The following is a 16,847-nucleotide window of genomic DNA, read 5'->3' as shown; positions in this document are numbered from 1 at the left end:
AAAAAGAATTTTCTCCAAATTATTTTGAATGTGCTATTTAATAACTTCATGAAGTGCCCCCTAGTCTTTGTATTTTTTGAAAAACTAAACAATTTACATTTACCCATTCTATTCCGCTTATAATTTTAGACCTCTATCATAACCCACCTCAGATGTTTCTCCTCCAAGTTGAGCAGACCTAACCTTTTTAGCCTTTCCTCATAGGAGAACCGTTCCATCCCCTTTATCATTTTGGTCACCCTTCTCTGTACCTTTTCCAATGCAACTATACATGCATATTCGTGTGTGAAAAAAAGGAGTAGAGTTAGGATATCACGGGGCATTCTGGGGCGGGGGCCAAAATTTACGCATGTTAATTCCTATTTTAAATCTGGTGATTACAATGTGCGGCAGGTTGTTAGCTATGCATATTTACTTCTGCTCTTGCGGAGGTGAAGGTCTGCAGAAATCTTTTTAGGCCTAAAATTGCTAGGTGAGGGATCTGGGTCAACTGGGGGGGGAGAGTGCAGGCTGAAGAACCAGAGGGGTCTGGATGACCTTGACTGGGCAAACTGGTGGACTAATTGGTAAAACTAGAAGTGTCCTTCACATGAGCATGTTTTAAAATCTTATTACTTGCGTGCATTAAAACTGACAAAGTCCTAAGGAAGATATGCAAAATGTTTACTCAAGTAATCACTTAAAATTAAGAGCACACATATGCACCCTAGGCATATTTTAAACATATGCATACAAATGCATGCATGATTTAAAATTCCAGCCCACGCGATTATTTTAAAAAGTTACCGTCTATGTGCGGCCTCACTCACAGATTCACTGAAAAAGGGGCCCCCTGACATCGATAAGCACCCTTTGACTAAAACAACTTTGCCTTTATAAAAGCTTAGGATTTCAAAACTAAATGGCAAATACAATTCTATATTACAACAGGAATATAAATCACCACACAACCAGGAAAGTGAGTGATCCAAAACCCAGGCATTTGTGCATCAGGGAAGGAGGGGAAATAAAGCATATATTCAAATTTCTGTACATAAACTAATCTTTTAATGTCACATTTTTTTTTGACAATTGTGAATTAACTACACAATGTGCTGTAGGTGGCCAAAAAAGCAATAAGTGATGCCTTCTTTCCTTGAAACATTAAATGTATAATAACAGCGCTTATCATCCACATTTACATGATTCACATCAAATTGATGACATCCTAAACATATTCCTTTTAAAGGACAGAATTTTTCAATAAAATATTACATTTCACCTAATACTCTGGTACAATACTTCATGTTTAAAGAAAAACAAATCAAATACAAGTCTGGTCATAAATCATCATAAGAGGATCCTTTTTCATTGGCTTTTCCCAACAGATCATAGTTGTGTCACACAAACCATCAATAACTGAACAATTACATTTTCCAATCATTTAAGTGGAAGGAATACAAAAATGAGTTTCAGACGATGGAGCCACGGAATCAACAGTCCTAAGCACAAACAATGTGCAGACTGCCCATAATGAAAAAGGAACCATCTTTTTATAGCTTAAATAGGAACAGGAGTAAGAGAAAGACCAGTCAATATTATCTGCAAGGCTAACATACCAAGTACGCTATTTGAAACTGGAGATTATATGTCATGGAATCATCTGGAAACATCCTGCTCCGTCAATGAAAACTGCCTCAGGGTCAAGAGTTCTTCTTGAGGTATGAGAACACTCTAGAACCATATCCCTTTTCTTTTCCAAAACAGTAGAAATTTCTATGTAATGAACACTTTAAAAGAGTAGCACATAAAGGACAACCATAGGATGGTCTTTGGCCTCTACCAACGTACATGCTTTCAAGTCTCTTGCAGGATTTATAATATAAAACCACTTGAGCAAAATAAAACACAAATTTTGTTGGGGTTTTTTTTCATACTATAGACGCTCTTCGCTTATTTATGTATCGAAAGGCAATTTTATCAATTTTTAAATTATTTTTTTTAAGACCTCATGGTTTTCAGCAGAACCGGTCCCAAAACCAAAGGAGAGAGACTGAGCTCTCAGGTCTTATATTCTTTTGGGCTTCTTTGCCAATGTTAAAACGCCACTGCGTGGACTTAAAAACTGCCACTCATTCCCAAAAGATTATTTCTCAAGGTCCAAATGCTTTTACACCATTTTTGCATTATGAATATGCAACAAGGTAAACTAGGTAAGTGAAATTCTGCTGGAGCTGGGTTTCAGTTTACATTTACTGGCCCATCTGAGAAGACTAAACTACATTAATAAGAACCAACAAAGTCACTTACCAAATAGATCTGCCTTGAATTTATAGGTCATTAGAATTTAAAAAGATAAGAAAATATCAACTGAAATAATAAATGCTCCCAATTAAAGGACAATTTCACAGTATGTGATAGAGTTTAGGTGTTCTTTCCAGCACTATTAGGCACTGCATACAGATAGATTATTTAAAGAGCAGCTTTCATCTTACGTAAAAGAGCAGCCCTGGTGTCCATTAATAACTGCAGCACTCATCTTTTCCATAAGCAGAACGCCCAGTAACCAGTAGTCAAGAATAAGCCCAACACACAGTTTAGTGGCTAGATATTCCACAAAATATAAATGTTTAGAAGGAAAATCTCATTGGTCAGAGCCACTGAATAATACCCTAGAGTTATTACTAAATATTGGGGACTGGGGCAGTTGTGTTAGTGCTCAGATACGTGTTTAGGGGTTTTTCCTAAAAAATGGCTCAATGAAGGCCTGACTTGGACCTTTGGAATCGGCAGGCACTACAGAAAATAAATTAAGGTGTGACAAATGACTCCAACCAGCCAGGTGTCAATACTTCACTAAAACCAGGGACACGACAACATGCTAGACTGCTCCTGCTGCAGGACATGAGATGGGCAAGCCCAACAGGATTTTCAGCAAAGTACTTTTAAATCCTTTTTTTTTTTTTAATCAAAGGCAGAATCCAAAGAGGAAAGTAACTACACCTAGCTGGCTATTAGGGTTGACCTTCCAGGCAAAAGAAAAGTCCTTCAATTGTGGCACTCATAAGCAACTAAGCTCCAAAATACCTTTCCATTATCTATCAGTACAGGAACCGAAAAATTTCAAGAGACAAAACTGGACATTTTCTTCTTAACTGCAAGAATAAAACTGAAGTCCTTTTATGCCAGAAATAAAGCTTTGAGAAACTCTTCTTTCTTACTCCTAGTAAGTGGATACTAAGGAACTTACGAAAAAGCATTATAAATACAGGATTTTGTTAATCTCCACAAAATCAAGGCATTCATGATTTTCAAGTTTATTTTAACCCTATCCTGTCCAAGGGATAGCTGTTTTTGGGGGGTGGGGGTGAATATTACTCCCTTTGAAATGTGGATTTATTCTAATTCATGTACCTAACCCTGATGAATGGGGAGGCTGAATGGGCCATATGGACTTTTCTGCTGTCATGTTTATAATCACCAACATTTGACTCAAATGTCTATGGCTTAAACACTGTCTGCATTTTACAAACTGTACAATTATATAATTCAAAATTCTGCATATCATGTGAAATATTCAGACATAATTGTTACATCAGCAAAGCTAACCAACTTTTTCTGATATTACCATCTGATACTTGCAAAAGACATCAAAATTATGACATCTAACGAAGAGAAGAAAAATCAATTTCAAGCACTTGTGATGGCAAATAATCAACCATTTTGGTGCAACACTCATGATTGAACAAAAGCTGTCCAATACAGATCATATATCTTTCAAACAGCAAAGCGACAGACATTTCAGGTGTGAAAAATATGCAGGCTGTACAGACTATGCTACGGAGAGTAAGGTTAAACTGATTCTTGTAAAAAAAAAAAAAAAAAGAAATTGTGGTATACAAGTGGCAAAAAAAACAGTCAATCCCTATACCACACTTTTCCAAAAGTTAAAGGTATTGTAACAAAGTAAAAAAGCATTGTGACAATGACCTGTAAAAAGTCAGGATGCATATAAAAAGGGTGCAAGAAATTCAACTAGCCAATGAAAAGGATGATCTTATCAAGCACCCACAAGAAAGTGGCTGGAATCACGTTGTTCAGTGTAGGTGGGACTCCATTCATGCTTTTGTAATAATCCTAGTCTTGGTCTTCAGTATCACTGTATGGCCTGAATTCTATGAAGAAATGCCGTACGCCTCAGCAGCTGAAGTTACTGACTACAGATTGCAGGTAGGCTGTGGCTCTAAAAAGGCACTTTTGGGAGAATGTCAGCAAAAGGTCCCGCCCTACAGATCAGACAGTATTTTACTTACTGACACAAAACTGCGGAGCTGTGCCTTGTAAGTTTGACCTTCTCAACTGCTAAGTGCTGGCAGAAGCAGCTGTAAGTAACTTAGGTTAACATAAGGCCTTACTGGATCCAAAAAGCCAGATGTGGCTATAGGCAAACATGGGTTACCTTAAAATAACTGGGAAAAAAGGAAGTTATGAATTTTTTTTTTTTTTAAAGAGATGTCACTATTATGAGCCAACAGCTTGCTAAAATGCCCTCTTACCTCTGTCTGTCTAATTTCCTGCTCAATGGATTAATAAAAATAAATAGAATCTCTACAGGCAGCAGCAGCCGCTTCTTTTGTAAAGGGCTATAATTGGTATCTTGAGTACAGATCATCTACAACATGATTTTATATTTCCTCGAAACCCTTTCTAGCATCCTTGTTTACAAATAAAATCCTTCAGTTGACACAAAAAGAACTTTCCTGCCCCCCCCCACCCCCAAATGGGCACATCCTCATAATTTTCTCAACTGGTCAACGAATAAGTCCCTGCTCTGCTGAAACGTACAGCAGAGTTTTACTTGCATTAGAAGGCTGCTACCAATGTCCCACTTGTCTGCAGAACAGAATTAAAAATTGTTCCCATTCGTTCTATGAATCATTAGAACAGACTCTACAATAAGTACACCCACCCCCTCAAGAAAACAAAAGAGAAGGAGAAAAAAAATCACTTGCTCGGAAAAGAAGGTCTGAAAACTAGAACATGAGACAAAAATATTATCTGCAACAACGGATGAATAGATTCAACAAGACTGTTGGATTTAAGAGAAATTTCTAGAAAATATTTGTCTACACTGTAGAGATGATATTTCTTTATCTGAAAAATGAAATGAGCAATTGCAAATCAGGCATTATAGAGAAATGTTATAGTGATTTTTAAATGGTGTTAAATTCCATTTATGATCGATGAGTTAAACGCCTTCAACGTTCGCTCTTCATGTGAAACTTCTCCCATCTCCTTCTTGACCTCTTTACAATATTCATTTCTGAAAGGAAAATGGGCATCTTCAGAAACGGAGACATGAAGCTTCAGCATGTTCCCTCGACTGGAAAGACAAGCATCCCACAGTGCAAAGCAGCAGAACACGCTGGAATGCTTGCCGGGACCAGAGGCAACACGTTCTAAATCCAATGAGATTTTACGGTTTTCTAGACAGAATGCACCCCACTCCCTTACAGTGACTTCATCATGGACAGAGCGTCTAAAATATTAGGGGAGAACTCTGTGGACATGGACAAATGAATGGCTGAAGTGGTACCCAATGCCTTGCAAGCACTGTTGCCAGTGCAACGTCAATCCATCAAGTTTAAAAGGAGCACAATTACTGTGTTCCAACATCCCAAATCTTTTCCATAGGTCCAAAATTTATTTTATTTATTTATTTATTTAGAGTTTCTTCTATACCGATAGCCGTTTGCACATTGTATCGGTTTACATATAACTAGGAACATTTAGGCAGAGCCCTTACATGGAACAGTAACAATTATAAGGAACAGTAGAATAAACAAATGAAAGAAAACCCAAAAGACTCGATTTCCACAGCCTCCACACAAACAGTAGAGCCTGTTCTGCAGTTTTACAATGGCTGCCTGAATTAAGAGATGCATTTAAAACTATTGAAATTAGACCATTTTATGGGTGCAAGCTGGTAAAGAAAATGTGGTGCACCAAATCTTTCTTAATAAAAAAAAAAAAAGATTTAAGTGTAAGATGAAAGATGCACTGCCACAGTTACATTATATTTACAAGAGGATCTCAATTTCACAGTCTTCCCTCTAGTCTGCATTATGTCAGAGCTGAGAATACGGTACCTGCCTTTGTGATAAACGTCTTTATCCCTTCTCATCTGAAGCTCTTCTGCTGCTGCATCAGCCCCACATTTTCATAAACTCTAGCGTTATCTTCTCTCATTCTACAACGACAGAGGTTGGTCCTTAGATCACAACAACATAAACAGGTCTGATAGATTTTAAAATCTTAAAATTACTCAAAAAAAAAAAAAAAAAAAAAAAATCACACACACACAACATAACAAGATGCGCATTTTCCATGTTTCAAAGTAGGCCAGAATATTTGCATTCTAAGTATTTGAGATCCGAGACCCAAAGCAGAAAAGAGAATTTTCAGAGCAGAGGACTGGATACATGAAACCTATTCAGTATTAAAAGTTACGGGCAGAATTCCCAAAAGACTGCACAGAAAATATTCCCCCTCCAGCTCTCAAAGTGAAGTATTGGAAAGACTATGCTGAAAGGAAGCTCGTACTTTCGCTGCAATGCGTGTCACTGCAGAGATCGAGGTACAGGACTACCACAACACAGGGAAGAAACCGAGGCAGAAGCAATGCCTGCACACTGGTGACTACACAGTTTCTCTGTAGTGCCCGACAACATTCAAACGTATCAAAAAGAACTTGGAAAATCTCTCATAAGAATAGACGACAGCAACTAATATTGTTATTCATTCACCTGGTTTTCTTGTGGACAATCAAAAGGGCAATTCGCAAAACTATGGATGTAGGTAAAGAGCAATTTACAGGCAAACATTGGCTGTCTGCAAATTCTCCTTCCTCAATATGGAGAAAACGTCTATGACACACTGAATGGAGGCGTTTCTGGGGGGCGTGTTCAGGCTGGGTCGGAAAAGAAGAGGCCTAGATTGCGCTTTCCAACTTGAGTGCATGGAAAACGCGACCTGCACCAAAAGCAGACGCCAAGGTCCTTGGACACTTCGCACTCGGGGCAAGTTACAAAGCGAAAGTTCCGCTCGGACTTTCACTTTGAAAGCGGGTGCAAAGTTTGCAGGTGAAAAGTACCGGTGGATTTTGCCCCAATGTGGTCAAATTGAAAGTTGCCCCTATAAACGTGCACTATTCAACTTATGGAAAAGAAACGTTTTACTGCTTTGGTCATCTTATCAAAATTAAGTCAGAAATACAAAAATTTAAGAGAAAAGAAAAAAAGAAAAAGAAAAAGAAGAACTAATGAACCTAGGCTTCCCTGAAGGCTCAGACACTGCCAAGCTGGACTCCTGCTTCTCAGACGAGGCAGCGTTCGCAGCCTGGGGCAGGTAGACTAAGTCATTTGTTTACCAGCTGGGGCCTATTGGCCAGGCCCAGGGTGGATGATCCTACTCTGTGGCCTCCCCCACTCAAGGATTACTGTGATGATGGCTGGGCTAGATGGGAAGGGGAAAGGGATACAAATAGGAGGTAAAAACCTATGTAGCTGTGAATAAAGGTCCAGGGTACCGGGGTTCTAGATGAGCCTGAAAACCAATGGAGCAGGAGAAGGTTGCTGGACTAATAAATAAAGATGAACTCCACATGACAAATTAAGAAATATGAGGCATTACTAAATCCTTTTCAGTACACAATCATGCAGAAGACTACAGAAGCACAATATGAGTTATCAGATTTTTTAATCAGAAAATTTCCCTATTATTCTTGGGTGATTTCTCTAATTACAACATTTAGCCATTTCTAAACTGGGAGGTACATATTCAGTGGGACAGTGAGCGGGAAGGTCACTCGTGTAACTTACCTGGATATTCAGTGGCCTTTTTCTGAACAAGTCGGCCGCTGAATACACCAGGACAGGTATTTTTCTGACCAGACTCACCCAGCTAACATTAGCCAGAGAGTGTTAGTTATTGGCTAAAATTTAAACCATGTGCCCCGAATGTCCCCAGTGCCATCTCTTTTTTATCCAGGTAAAATCCATGTGGGTAACCAGGTCTCTGGATAAAATGCAGTCACAGTGTGAGATGAAATTTTCAAATCTCAGTTTTTGTCTGGGTTATTTCCAAAGTTACCCAGACAAAGCCTTTGAATATTGGCTGCCGAGCTATTTCTCAATTCAATAAAAATACTCCTGGAAGTACAATAAAGGCCAAGCTATGAGCACATGTGTACAAGAATCCCCCTGGCCCACTGCACCAAAAATTATAGAAGGAAAAACTACTTGTGGGACCAAGGCAAGACTTGAAATACTCAAGTTGTGCTGCAACATTTCACTCACAATCCACAAAACGGCTCGACCTGTTGGCTTAGTGGCAGTGCTGTTCACTGGGGTGAGGAAGGTCCTCAGTTTGATTACCAGACTGGGTCTTCCGCACTACAAAACATCTCGTGCCTTCTCACATTTTCCAGTACATTTCTTTAAGCAGTTTAAACTCAAAAGGTACCTCTATAATGCAGTTACTGCTGTGGTGTTAGAAGCAACTAAAGGATCCGTAGGAGTGAAATGTTGTAGCAATAAAATAGATGTCTGTCATTTGCCTATACATGAACTATGTTCTCCCACTATGTTTTGGTATAGTCGTACCACAAAAGAGGGAGAATTTCTGTTGTAATTTAGCAATCTGCTCCCTGTCATTCCTAACATTTTTGTGCTGCATGCATACTTTGCTTAGACTTGGGGGAGGGGTGACAGGGTCACACAATTACCAACAGCACACCTACTTCCAGTTTTATTTAGGATTAATGCTGTCCAGAATACGAGGTGCTAACTCCAACCAGGGATGATGATAATGTTATAGATAATGTTGGGTTATAGAGCCCAAACAGTACCACAGCATTAAAAAAAAAAAAAAAAGGAGGTAGACACCCCCCCCCAAAAAAAAAATCTACTGGGAGATTTGAAAAAAATGTCACCAGGTCCAAGGAAGGCTAAAAGATTCACGGTTTTAAAGGAAAACATTGAAAATCGCACAGGGAAGCATAATCTGCCCTGAGGGGAATGCCTTTGGGATAGTTTTCTTTAATTGTACGAATGCAGCTACCTCCTGTGCCATGACAGCACACGAGCCACATCTAGCACCATGGTATGCGTTGTAATGTCATCCTATTGATACTTCTAAAGATCTGCCTGAACAGCAGTGTTCGTCTACTCTCTAACGCGTGCAATGCTGATATGCCATTAGAAGAATGGCAATATGTACTCGTGAAAGCCCACTCACTCTGAACAGGCTGGCGTTGGAGTACACGGAGGAAGAGGACTCTGATCCCCAGCTGTCTGGTCCGATAAAGAATATTTAATGTTGGTGTATTCATGCCCTTTTCTCTTGCTTTTCTGAAAACCCAGAGAAAAAAAAAAAAGTAAAGAAATGAACTTCAGCATTTTAGAAAAAAAGAGACATTTAAAAGAAGAATACACATAAGAAAAAAAAATACATTTTTTTCTGCAGGGCCAGGGCCATAAATATATTTGCCACCAATTCAAAATGGGAGATAAAAATACTAGAGTCCACAAAGCAGGAAACAGCCTAGAACCTTTGGTAACAGAGGTAAGTAGACGTAGTCGTAAAAAATGTTATATATACAGTGTCTTCCAAGTAGAAATGTACACTAGTTTTGATTTGAAGGACTCCAACCACTAGGAAGCACCATTTGCCTCCAAGAAGTTTATATGCCAGGTCATGCAGAAAGAAATCCACCAACCCACTGAAGTTTACTTTTTAAAAAAGGACAAAGTAAATACATACCTGCTCTTCTTCAATTCTGCGCTGCAGTGTTTCAATATAGTGCTGTACTGCCATGTAAATAAACCGGTACTGTGCTTCTGTCTGAACCATTCCTGACCGCTGAGATCGCACCATCTGAATGGTCTTGGGAACATCAATATCACAGTCCACACCTGCCACAAAATTTAGAAAAAGATGCAAAAAGGGTCGTTAAGAGTCGAACCAATCTGAGACAGCAAAATCCACCATAACAGTAAAGAAGGCTAAGAGATTCTACATGCTGTTCTATTACTCTGCCCCCCTATCCCCTGGAAACATCCAAATCTCCTGTCTTCCCCTTCCGGACTATGCTCTGATTCCACCCCACTTCACAGACCTAGCCCGAAGGAGGAAGGTTTCGTGCCTGCTACTGGCTTGGGGCAAGAGGTGACAGGAGGTGGAGGGTTGGGATGGCCTTCCCCTGTTTCAAAACTGCTAGCACACCAACCCTGCTGTACCAGGAAAATGTGTTCTTACCTGCTAATTTTCATTCCTGTAGTACCACATTTCAGTCCACACAAGTAGGTTTATGCATCCCTACCAGCATATGGAGGCAGAGAACAAAACCTTTGAGGCACTGCTACATAACAGAGTGCCACCTGCAGTCCCTCAGTATTGACCTGTATCCAAGCCAAGATGACCAAATCCCAATAATCTATGGGCGAGCAGAGATTTAAAGTTGGAGCCCCCTATAACTAGGATCCTTGTCTGAAAACAAGGAACATATTAACCTATATACACTTTTAGAAACTCTGCAAATGGCTACATACTGTCTCAACAACATCCAGAAGAGAGGAAGTCTTTCGAAAGAAGGGGACAGGTCTTTGGAGTGATCCGTGGTACTACAGGAACAAAAATTAGCAGGTAAGAACAAATTTTCCTTTCCTGTTCGTACCTCAGATCAGTCCAGACAAGTGAGTTGTACCCAAGCCCCTTTATACTGGGTGTGAACTTGAAAGACCTGCGCGCAACACGGTCCCCAAAAGTCGCCTCCTCTGGCACCCACACATCCAAGCAGTAATGTTTGGTAAAAAAGTGTGAAGAGAAGACCATGTTGCAGCTTGACAAATCTCTTGCAGAGATAACAATTGATACTCCGCCCAGGAAGTTTCCTGCGCCCTCGTGGAATGCGCCTGCAACCTCTCCGGCACACATTGACCCTTACAGATGTAAGCTGTATTTATCGCTTCTTTCAGCCATCTTGCAATCGTGCCCTTGGAAGCTTTATTTCATTTCTTTGCTCCACTAAACAGGACAAAAAGATGATCTGATCTCTGAAAAGTAATTTGTCACCTTAAGATACCGCAAAAGAATTCTCCGCATATCCAAGAAGTGAAGCTCCCTTACCATAGGAGCATCCGGTGACAAATTCGGGAAGGCCAGCAGTTCAATCGTCTGGTTAAGATGAAAGGAGGAAACTACTTTAGGCAGAAAGGAAAGCACCAAATGTAACATGCCATCCTCTGAAATTCTTAGAAAAAAGTCTCTACATAACAAATGCCTACAGCTCAGATATCCTTCTAGCTGAGCAGATCGCCACCAAGAAAACAGATTTCAAGGTTAGATCCTTTAAGGATGCCCTCCTAATCAGTTCAAATGTTGGACCACACAGATAAGAACCAGATTAAGGTTCCAGGCCGGGCATACCTTCCAGACCAGAGACGCAAATGTCTTGCCCCTTTCAGGCAAAGCCCCACATCCGGATGAGTCACCAGTGGTTTCCCCTGTATCTTACTTCAAAGGCACCCTAAGGTTGCCACCTAAAGCCAGAGGGAGTTATAAGCTAAGCCTTTACACAAACTGCTTTGTAAAAAGGATAAAACATGCAGAACATCCACCTTTAAAGATTGCAAACTATTCTGCAAGCACCACGATTCGAACATTCTCCAAACCCGGAGATAAGCCAGTGAAGTGGAAGGTCTCCTTCCCTGAAGTAAAATCGTAAATCACAGACAGAGTATCCTTTCATGCGCTGCTGCTGCCTTTCAAAAGCCAAGCCACTAGACAGAAGCGATCCGCTTGGTCTGAAAATATGGGCCCCTGTCGCAACAACCTTGGCAGATGTGCTAAGTTCACAAGACAATCTACAGCTAGATAAACCAGGTCTGCAAACCATGGGTGGCGCGGCCATCTGGGTGCCACCTGAATCACTCTGCCCGGATGAAGATTGATGCAGTGCAACACTCGCCTTAAGAGAGCCCACAGGGGAAACACGTACAGCAACAGCTCTGATGGCCATGGCTGAACGAGGGCGTAGATACCCTTGGAGCAGACTTCTCTTCTGCAACTGAAAAACTGGGCCATCTTTGCATTTCTTGGAACCGCCATTAGGTCCAACTCTGGCCTGCCTCATCTGGCCTGAATTAGGCCAAAGGCCTCCGCTGACAATTCCCACTCCCCCGGATCCAGCTGCTGTCTGCTGAGATAGTCCGCTTGCATGTTGTCCACTCCTGCCACGTGTGACGCCACTATTCCTACTAGATGGCTCTCCACCCAAACAAAACAGTTCCTGCGCTACCAGATGACTCTTCGTTCTGCCTTGACGATTGATGTACGCCTCCACTGTCACATTGCCCAAGAACTCTCACACCGCCCCTCCTCTGAATGAACAGGAGAAATGCAAGTAAGGCTTTGCGAACTGCTCTAATTTCCAGAAGATTGATGGACCAGGATGCCTCTTCTGGTGACCACTGACCCTGGACCAATTTCCCTTGATGAACTTCCCCCCAACCTCTGAGACTGGCATCTGGTCACCACCACCCAGTCTGGTACCTCCAGATCCATCCCTTTCTCCAAACTGGGCTGAGACAGCCACCACGAGAGGCTGGACCTGGCATCCCCCTGAAGCAGCAACAGAAGCCGAAATTCCTCCAAAAGCAGATTCCAGTGGGATAAGAGAGCCTTCTGCAGGCGTTGCATGTGAGCAAAAGCCCAAGGAACTAACTCCAGTATAGAAGCCATAGAATCCAGGACCTGCAAATAGTTCCAGATTCTGGGAACCAAAAGCTGCAGAAGATAGAGCACCTGATTCTGCAACTTGATCACTCTCTTCTTGGTCAGAAACACCTTCCCTATCCAGGTATTGAACCGAGACCCCAGATATCGCAATGACTGGATCGGCTCCAAACGACTCTTCGCCAGATTCACTACCAGCCCAACAAATTTAGGAGCTGCATGACACTCCACCTCAGACTTTGCCCTGATGAGCCAATCGTCCAGGTAGGTGTACCAGGATACCTTCCTTCCTGAGTGCAGCCGCCAAGACTACAACCATCTTTGTGAACATCTCTGGTGCTGTCGCCAACCCAAAGGGAAGGGCCCGAAATTGGAAAGGCTTCCCTAGGACTGTGAACCTCAGGAACTTCTGATGATTGGACCTTATGGGAATATGGCGATAGGCCTCCATCAAATCTAATGACAGCAGAAACTCTCCTTTGCTCACTGTTGCTAACACCATTTGCAATGTTTCCATCTGAAAACGTGACACCTGGAGGGCAGCATCAACCTTCTGAAGATGAAGAATGGGCCGAAAAGTCCCCTCCTTTTTGGGAACTACAAAATACATGGAGTTAACCTCTCCTGAGGGAGCACTGGAACAAGTGCTTGCAGGAGCTGTAGGCATTGCAGTATTCTGTACCTCTTCCCTCTTGGAATGGGATAAGCAGTAAGAGATCACAAAGGCATCCCTGAGCAGCCAAGAAAATTCTAAGGCATAGCCATTTCTTACCACCTCCAGAACCAATTGATCTGAAGTAATCCTGGTCCATTCCTCGTAAAAGAGGGACAGTCTCCCTCCGATAGCATCTGGAGAGGAGCGGACCAGCCTGCCTTCATTGGACAATCTTACTTCTGCCCCCCCACAGGTGCCACCATCCCGGGGAGGTCTATGCTGTGCTCAAAAGGACTGTTGCCTGCCCGAGCCCTGCTTCTGTGCCATAGGCAAGGAACTTCTGCTTGACCAAAATCTTCTTGCATCTCAAAAACAAACACGTGGCGGAAAGGACTTCTTGGTGGTTTTCTTGATCTCGGGTAATTTATTTCCCTTCGACTCCCTGCTTCATCAGTTGCTCCACAACCTCCCCGAACAGCAATTTGCCTATGAAAGGAAGGTTACACAGCTGAGCTTTAGACCACACATCCACTGACCAATTTCGCAACCAGAGAAGCCTGAGCGCTACAACAGCAGAGACCATATTCCTAGCAGAAGTCCAGACCATGTCGAACAGGGCAGACACAAAGGCCACCCCTGCTTTCAAGCAGGCAGCCTGAGTGGCCTCACTCATCGCCCCCGACACCTTCTTGTGTGCCTTCTGAACCTAGCACAAGCAGGCTCTCTGCATCAAGCTCCCGCAGACCACTGCTCAAAGGCTTAAAGCTGAAACATCAAACAGCTTTTTTAACAGAATTTCCAGCTTCCAATCCTGGACATCCTTCAGCGCAGCCGAACCTGCCACCAAAATGGCTGTCTTTTTGGTCACTGTGGACACTGCTGCATTCACACCTTGGGAATCTTCCACGATTCCAAGGTTTGTTCAGGAAGGGATTAGCTTAGCCTGGCTACCTTCAGGCCTGCTTCGGGAGACTCCCAGTCCCGATCCACTAACTTCTTCACCTTCTTGGGTAAAGGAAAGGCCTTAGGGGATCCCTGTAGCTCCTCCAGGATCAGGTTCACTTCCTCCTTGTCAGAATCCTCCGGTGTGACCTTAAGCCCTAACTCCTCCAACACCTGGTGAATTAGTAAACGCAGTTCCTCCTTATAGAACAGTCTGACCATCCTAGGATCATCTCCTTCTGCAATAGGGACATCGTCCAAGACCTGCATTGGATCCACCAAAGCAATCACAAGGTCCTTGTCTGGATCCACTGGACCTCCCTGCAGCTGATCGTGGTCATCCGACATGTTCCCCTCATCAGTGGACCAGCCGAGAAGTCACAGGATCCTTCCAGATCCTGCCTGCTTCTTTTCCCTAGGTCTCTTAGCCACTTGGGACTTCCTGGGAAGCGGCTGCTTGGATCCCGACTCCTTGGCCAAATAGGCCTTATGGAGCAGGACAAAATCTGTGGAAAATTCCTCAGAATCAGTAGAAAACTGATCCTGGTCTGTGTTCCCCTGGGCCCCCGCCCCCTCCCTGCCATCTACAGGGCCCTGATCTACAGGAAACAGTGGGGGAGAGGAGCCTGGCTCCTAACATGAGGAGCTAAAATGACCATCGTCTCTTCAGACACCCCCCTGGGCCTCCTGGACCGGCCCAGATGACCTCGTGGCTCCATCGCCTCCAGCAAGCCCTACGGAGGTCCCAATCCTACCGGAGTTGCAATCGGGACAAAACGCGATCATGTTGAGACGCACCCGCTTAGAGCCACAGCCGTGACAAACTTTCCCGTGTTGAGCGGGAGGCGCCATGCAGCCGCGATTGGGCCTAAAAATAGCTCCTGATGCAAAAACTGTGGGCGGCACTTTCCAATGCTGAAGAGGCACCCTGCTCCGTTGGACGACACAAATCTGGTCCTGCTCACCTCTGCCTGCTTCCTGGCAGTGAAATAAACCAACCGCTTGATCGCTGCCTCTGGCCTGCTTGCCTTTTTTTTTTTTTTTTTTTTTTTTTTAAGAAGCACACACACTGGAATCAAAACTACCAAGTAAGGGAAATAAAACCAAATACTTACTTGCCTCTAGATGGAGGCTGATCTCAGAGAGTGACTGGGACCCAAAGATGTTGAGGGAACCAGGACCCCCGGCTTTTACCCCCCCCCCCCCCCCCAAAGACAAGGGTTGAGCTAGCAGAAGGATAACCAACCCCCCGACTCGCCCTGTTCTACCCGAGGGATGGCCCACGAAGAAACCTAACACCTCAGGGAGCCATCTTACTGGGAATCTTCCTTCTTCCCTAGGAACTCCAGACTGCAGAACTGCACCTCTACCATTTGCTGGAGACAGAGAAATACTGAGGGACTGCAGGTGGCACTGTTGGTTATGTAGCAGTGCCTGAAAGTTTTTATTCTCTGCCTCCATCTGCTGGTAGGGATGCATAACCCACTTATCTGGATTGATCTGGGGTACAAATAGGAACAGTCTGCTACAGCCCTGGATCAGGAGCTACATTTCACACACTAGAATAGCTCTTTGAATTCGGTTCCCGATATGGGGGCTTTCATAAACCTTCAAATGACTGATGAACTCATTACTATGCTATGTTAATTTTCTGGCATATGTGAGCACATTTAAACTTAATTTATCTGGCATGTGTGCTAAATAGAGACCGTTTAACAGGAGCAGAAATGACTGTTAGCATACACAAAAAGCCTCATACACTTAGCACACTGATCCCAAATGCACTGCTGATATTCAGCGCTACTTATAGGCTATTGAATTGTGCATAGGTTTTACTCACGTTAAGTGCACTTAATGCGGGTAAAGAAATACAGAGGAGCAGCAGGTGGCTCACCAGGTTAAGAGAGGGTACTCTCGAAGTTTCTCTCTGTCTCCATCTGCTGGAAGGGAGGCAAAACCCAGCAGTCTGGACTGATCCGGGTACATACAGGGAAATGCGGCTAAATGGGCTTTTGAAAATTGCTATGATCGTATGTTACATTTACATTTTTCTTTGAAAATTACCCTGTTAAGACAGCCTTCTGGGGACAGGGAAATCCTTACAATACCTGAATGTATCTCACCCTCAGCTATCAGTGAAAAGGCACAAGTTAAATCTAAATAAAGCAAAACAGCAAAGTGTTTTGCTGTTTTGACCTGAGGAACTCACCTTTCTCTCGGATGATGTCGATAAGAATATCGATGACAATGAAAGTGCCCGTTCGCCCAATTCCAGCACTATTACAAAAGTAAAATGGAAAGATATCCCTTGGTGAATGGAATCCAGCAAGCATGACAGCAGAATAAGGCAAGAGAATGAATATTTAATAGCAAAGTACTGCAGAGGCTTCCAGGTCTTGACTGAAAAAGAAAACACTTACTGCACAAAAGCAGTATTTCAAGGTAGCTCGCCAAAAGCTGGCGAGGTTAAGACTCT

At 42.8% G+C, this 16,847-nt stretch overlaps 1 protein-coding gene across 2 annotated transcripts in view; it reads right to left on the bottom strand.

Moving 5' to 3' along the window:
* Positions 1-1,024: 1,024 nt before the first annotated feature.
* Positions 1,025-16,847, bottom strand: part of PTPN11 (protein tyrosine phosphatase non-receptor type 11) — a 90,111-nt gene continuing 74,288 nt past the window's right edge. Inside the window, exons 12-16 of one of the 2 annotated variants that reach the window (XM_029619327.1) lie at positions 16,581-16,648; positions 9,802-9,953; positions 9,277-9,389; positions 6,129-6,229; positions 1,025-5,302 (exon numbers count right to left, since the gene is read on the bottom strand). In XM_029619327.1, the coding sequence (XP_029475187.1) occupies positions 6,160-6,229; positions 9,277-9,389; positions 9,802-9,953; positions 16,581-16,648 (403 nt within the window). In that variant the 3' untranslated portion in view covers positions 1,025-5,302; positions 6,129-6,159. The remainder of the gene's footprint in view (positions 5,303-6,128; positions 6,230-9,276; positions 9,390-9,801; positions 9,954-16,580; positions 16,649-16,847) is intronic. The other variant, XM_029619326.1, reaches the window with a different exon arrangement.

Source organism: Rhinatrema bivittatum, chromosome 11, assembly GCF_901001135.1.
Source record: "Rhinatrema bivittatum chromosome 11, aRhiBiv1.1, whole genome shotgun sequence".
Classification (NCBI taxonomy): Eukaryota; Metazoa; Chordata; class Amphibia; order Gymnophiona; family Rhinatrematidae; genus Rhinatrema; species Rhinatrema bivittatum.
The sequence above is the reverse complement of the archived record's forward strand: the minus strand, read 5'-3'. Positions and strand labels throughout refer to the sequence as shown.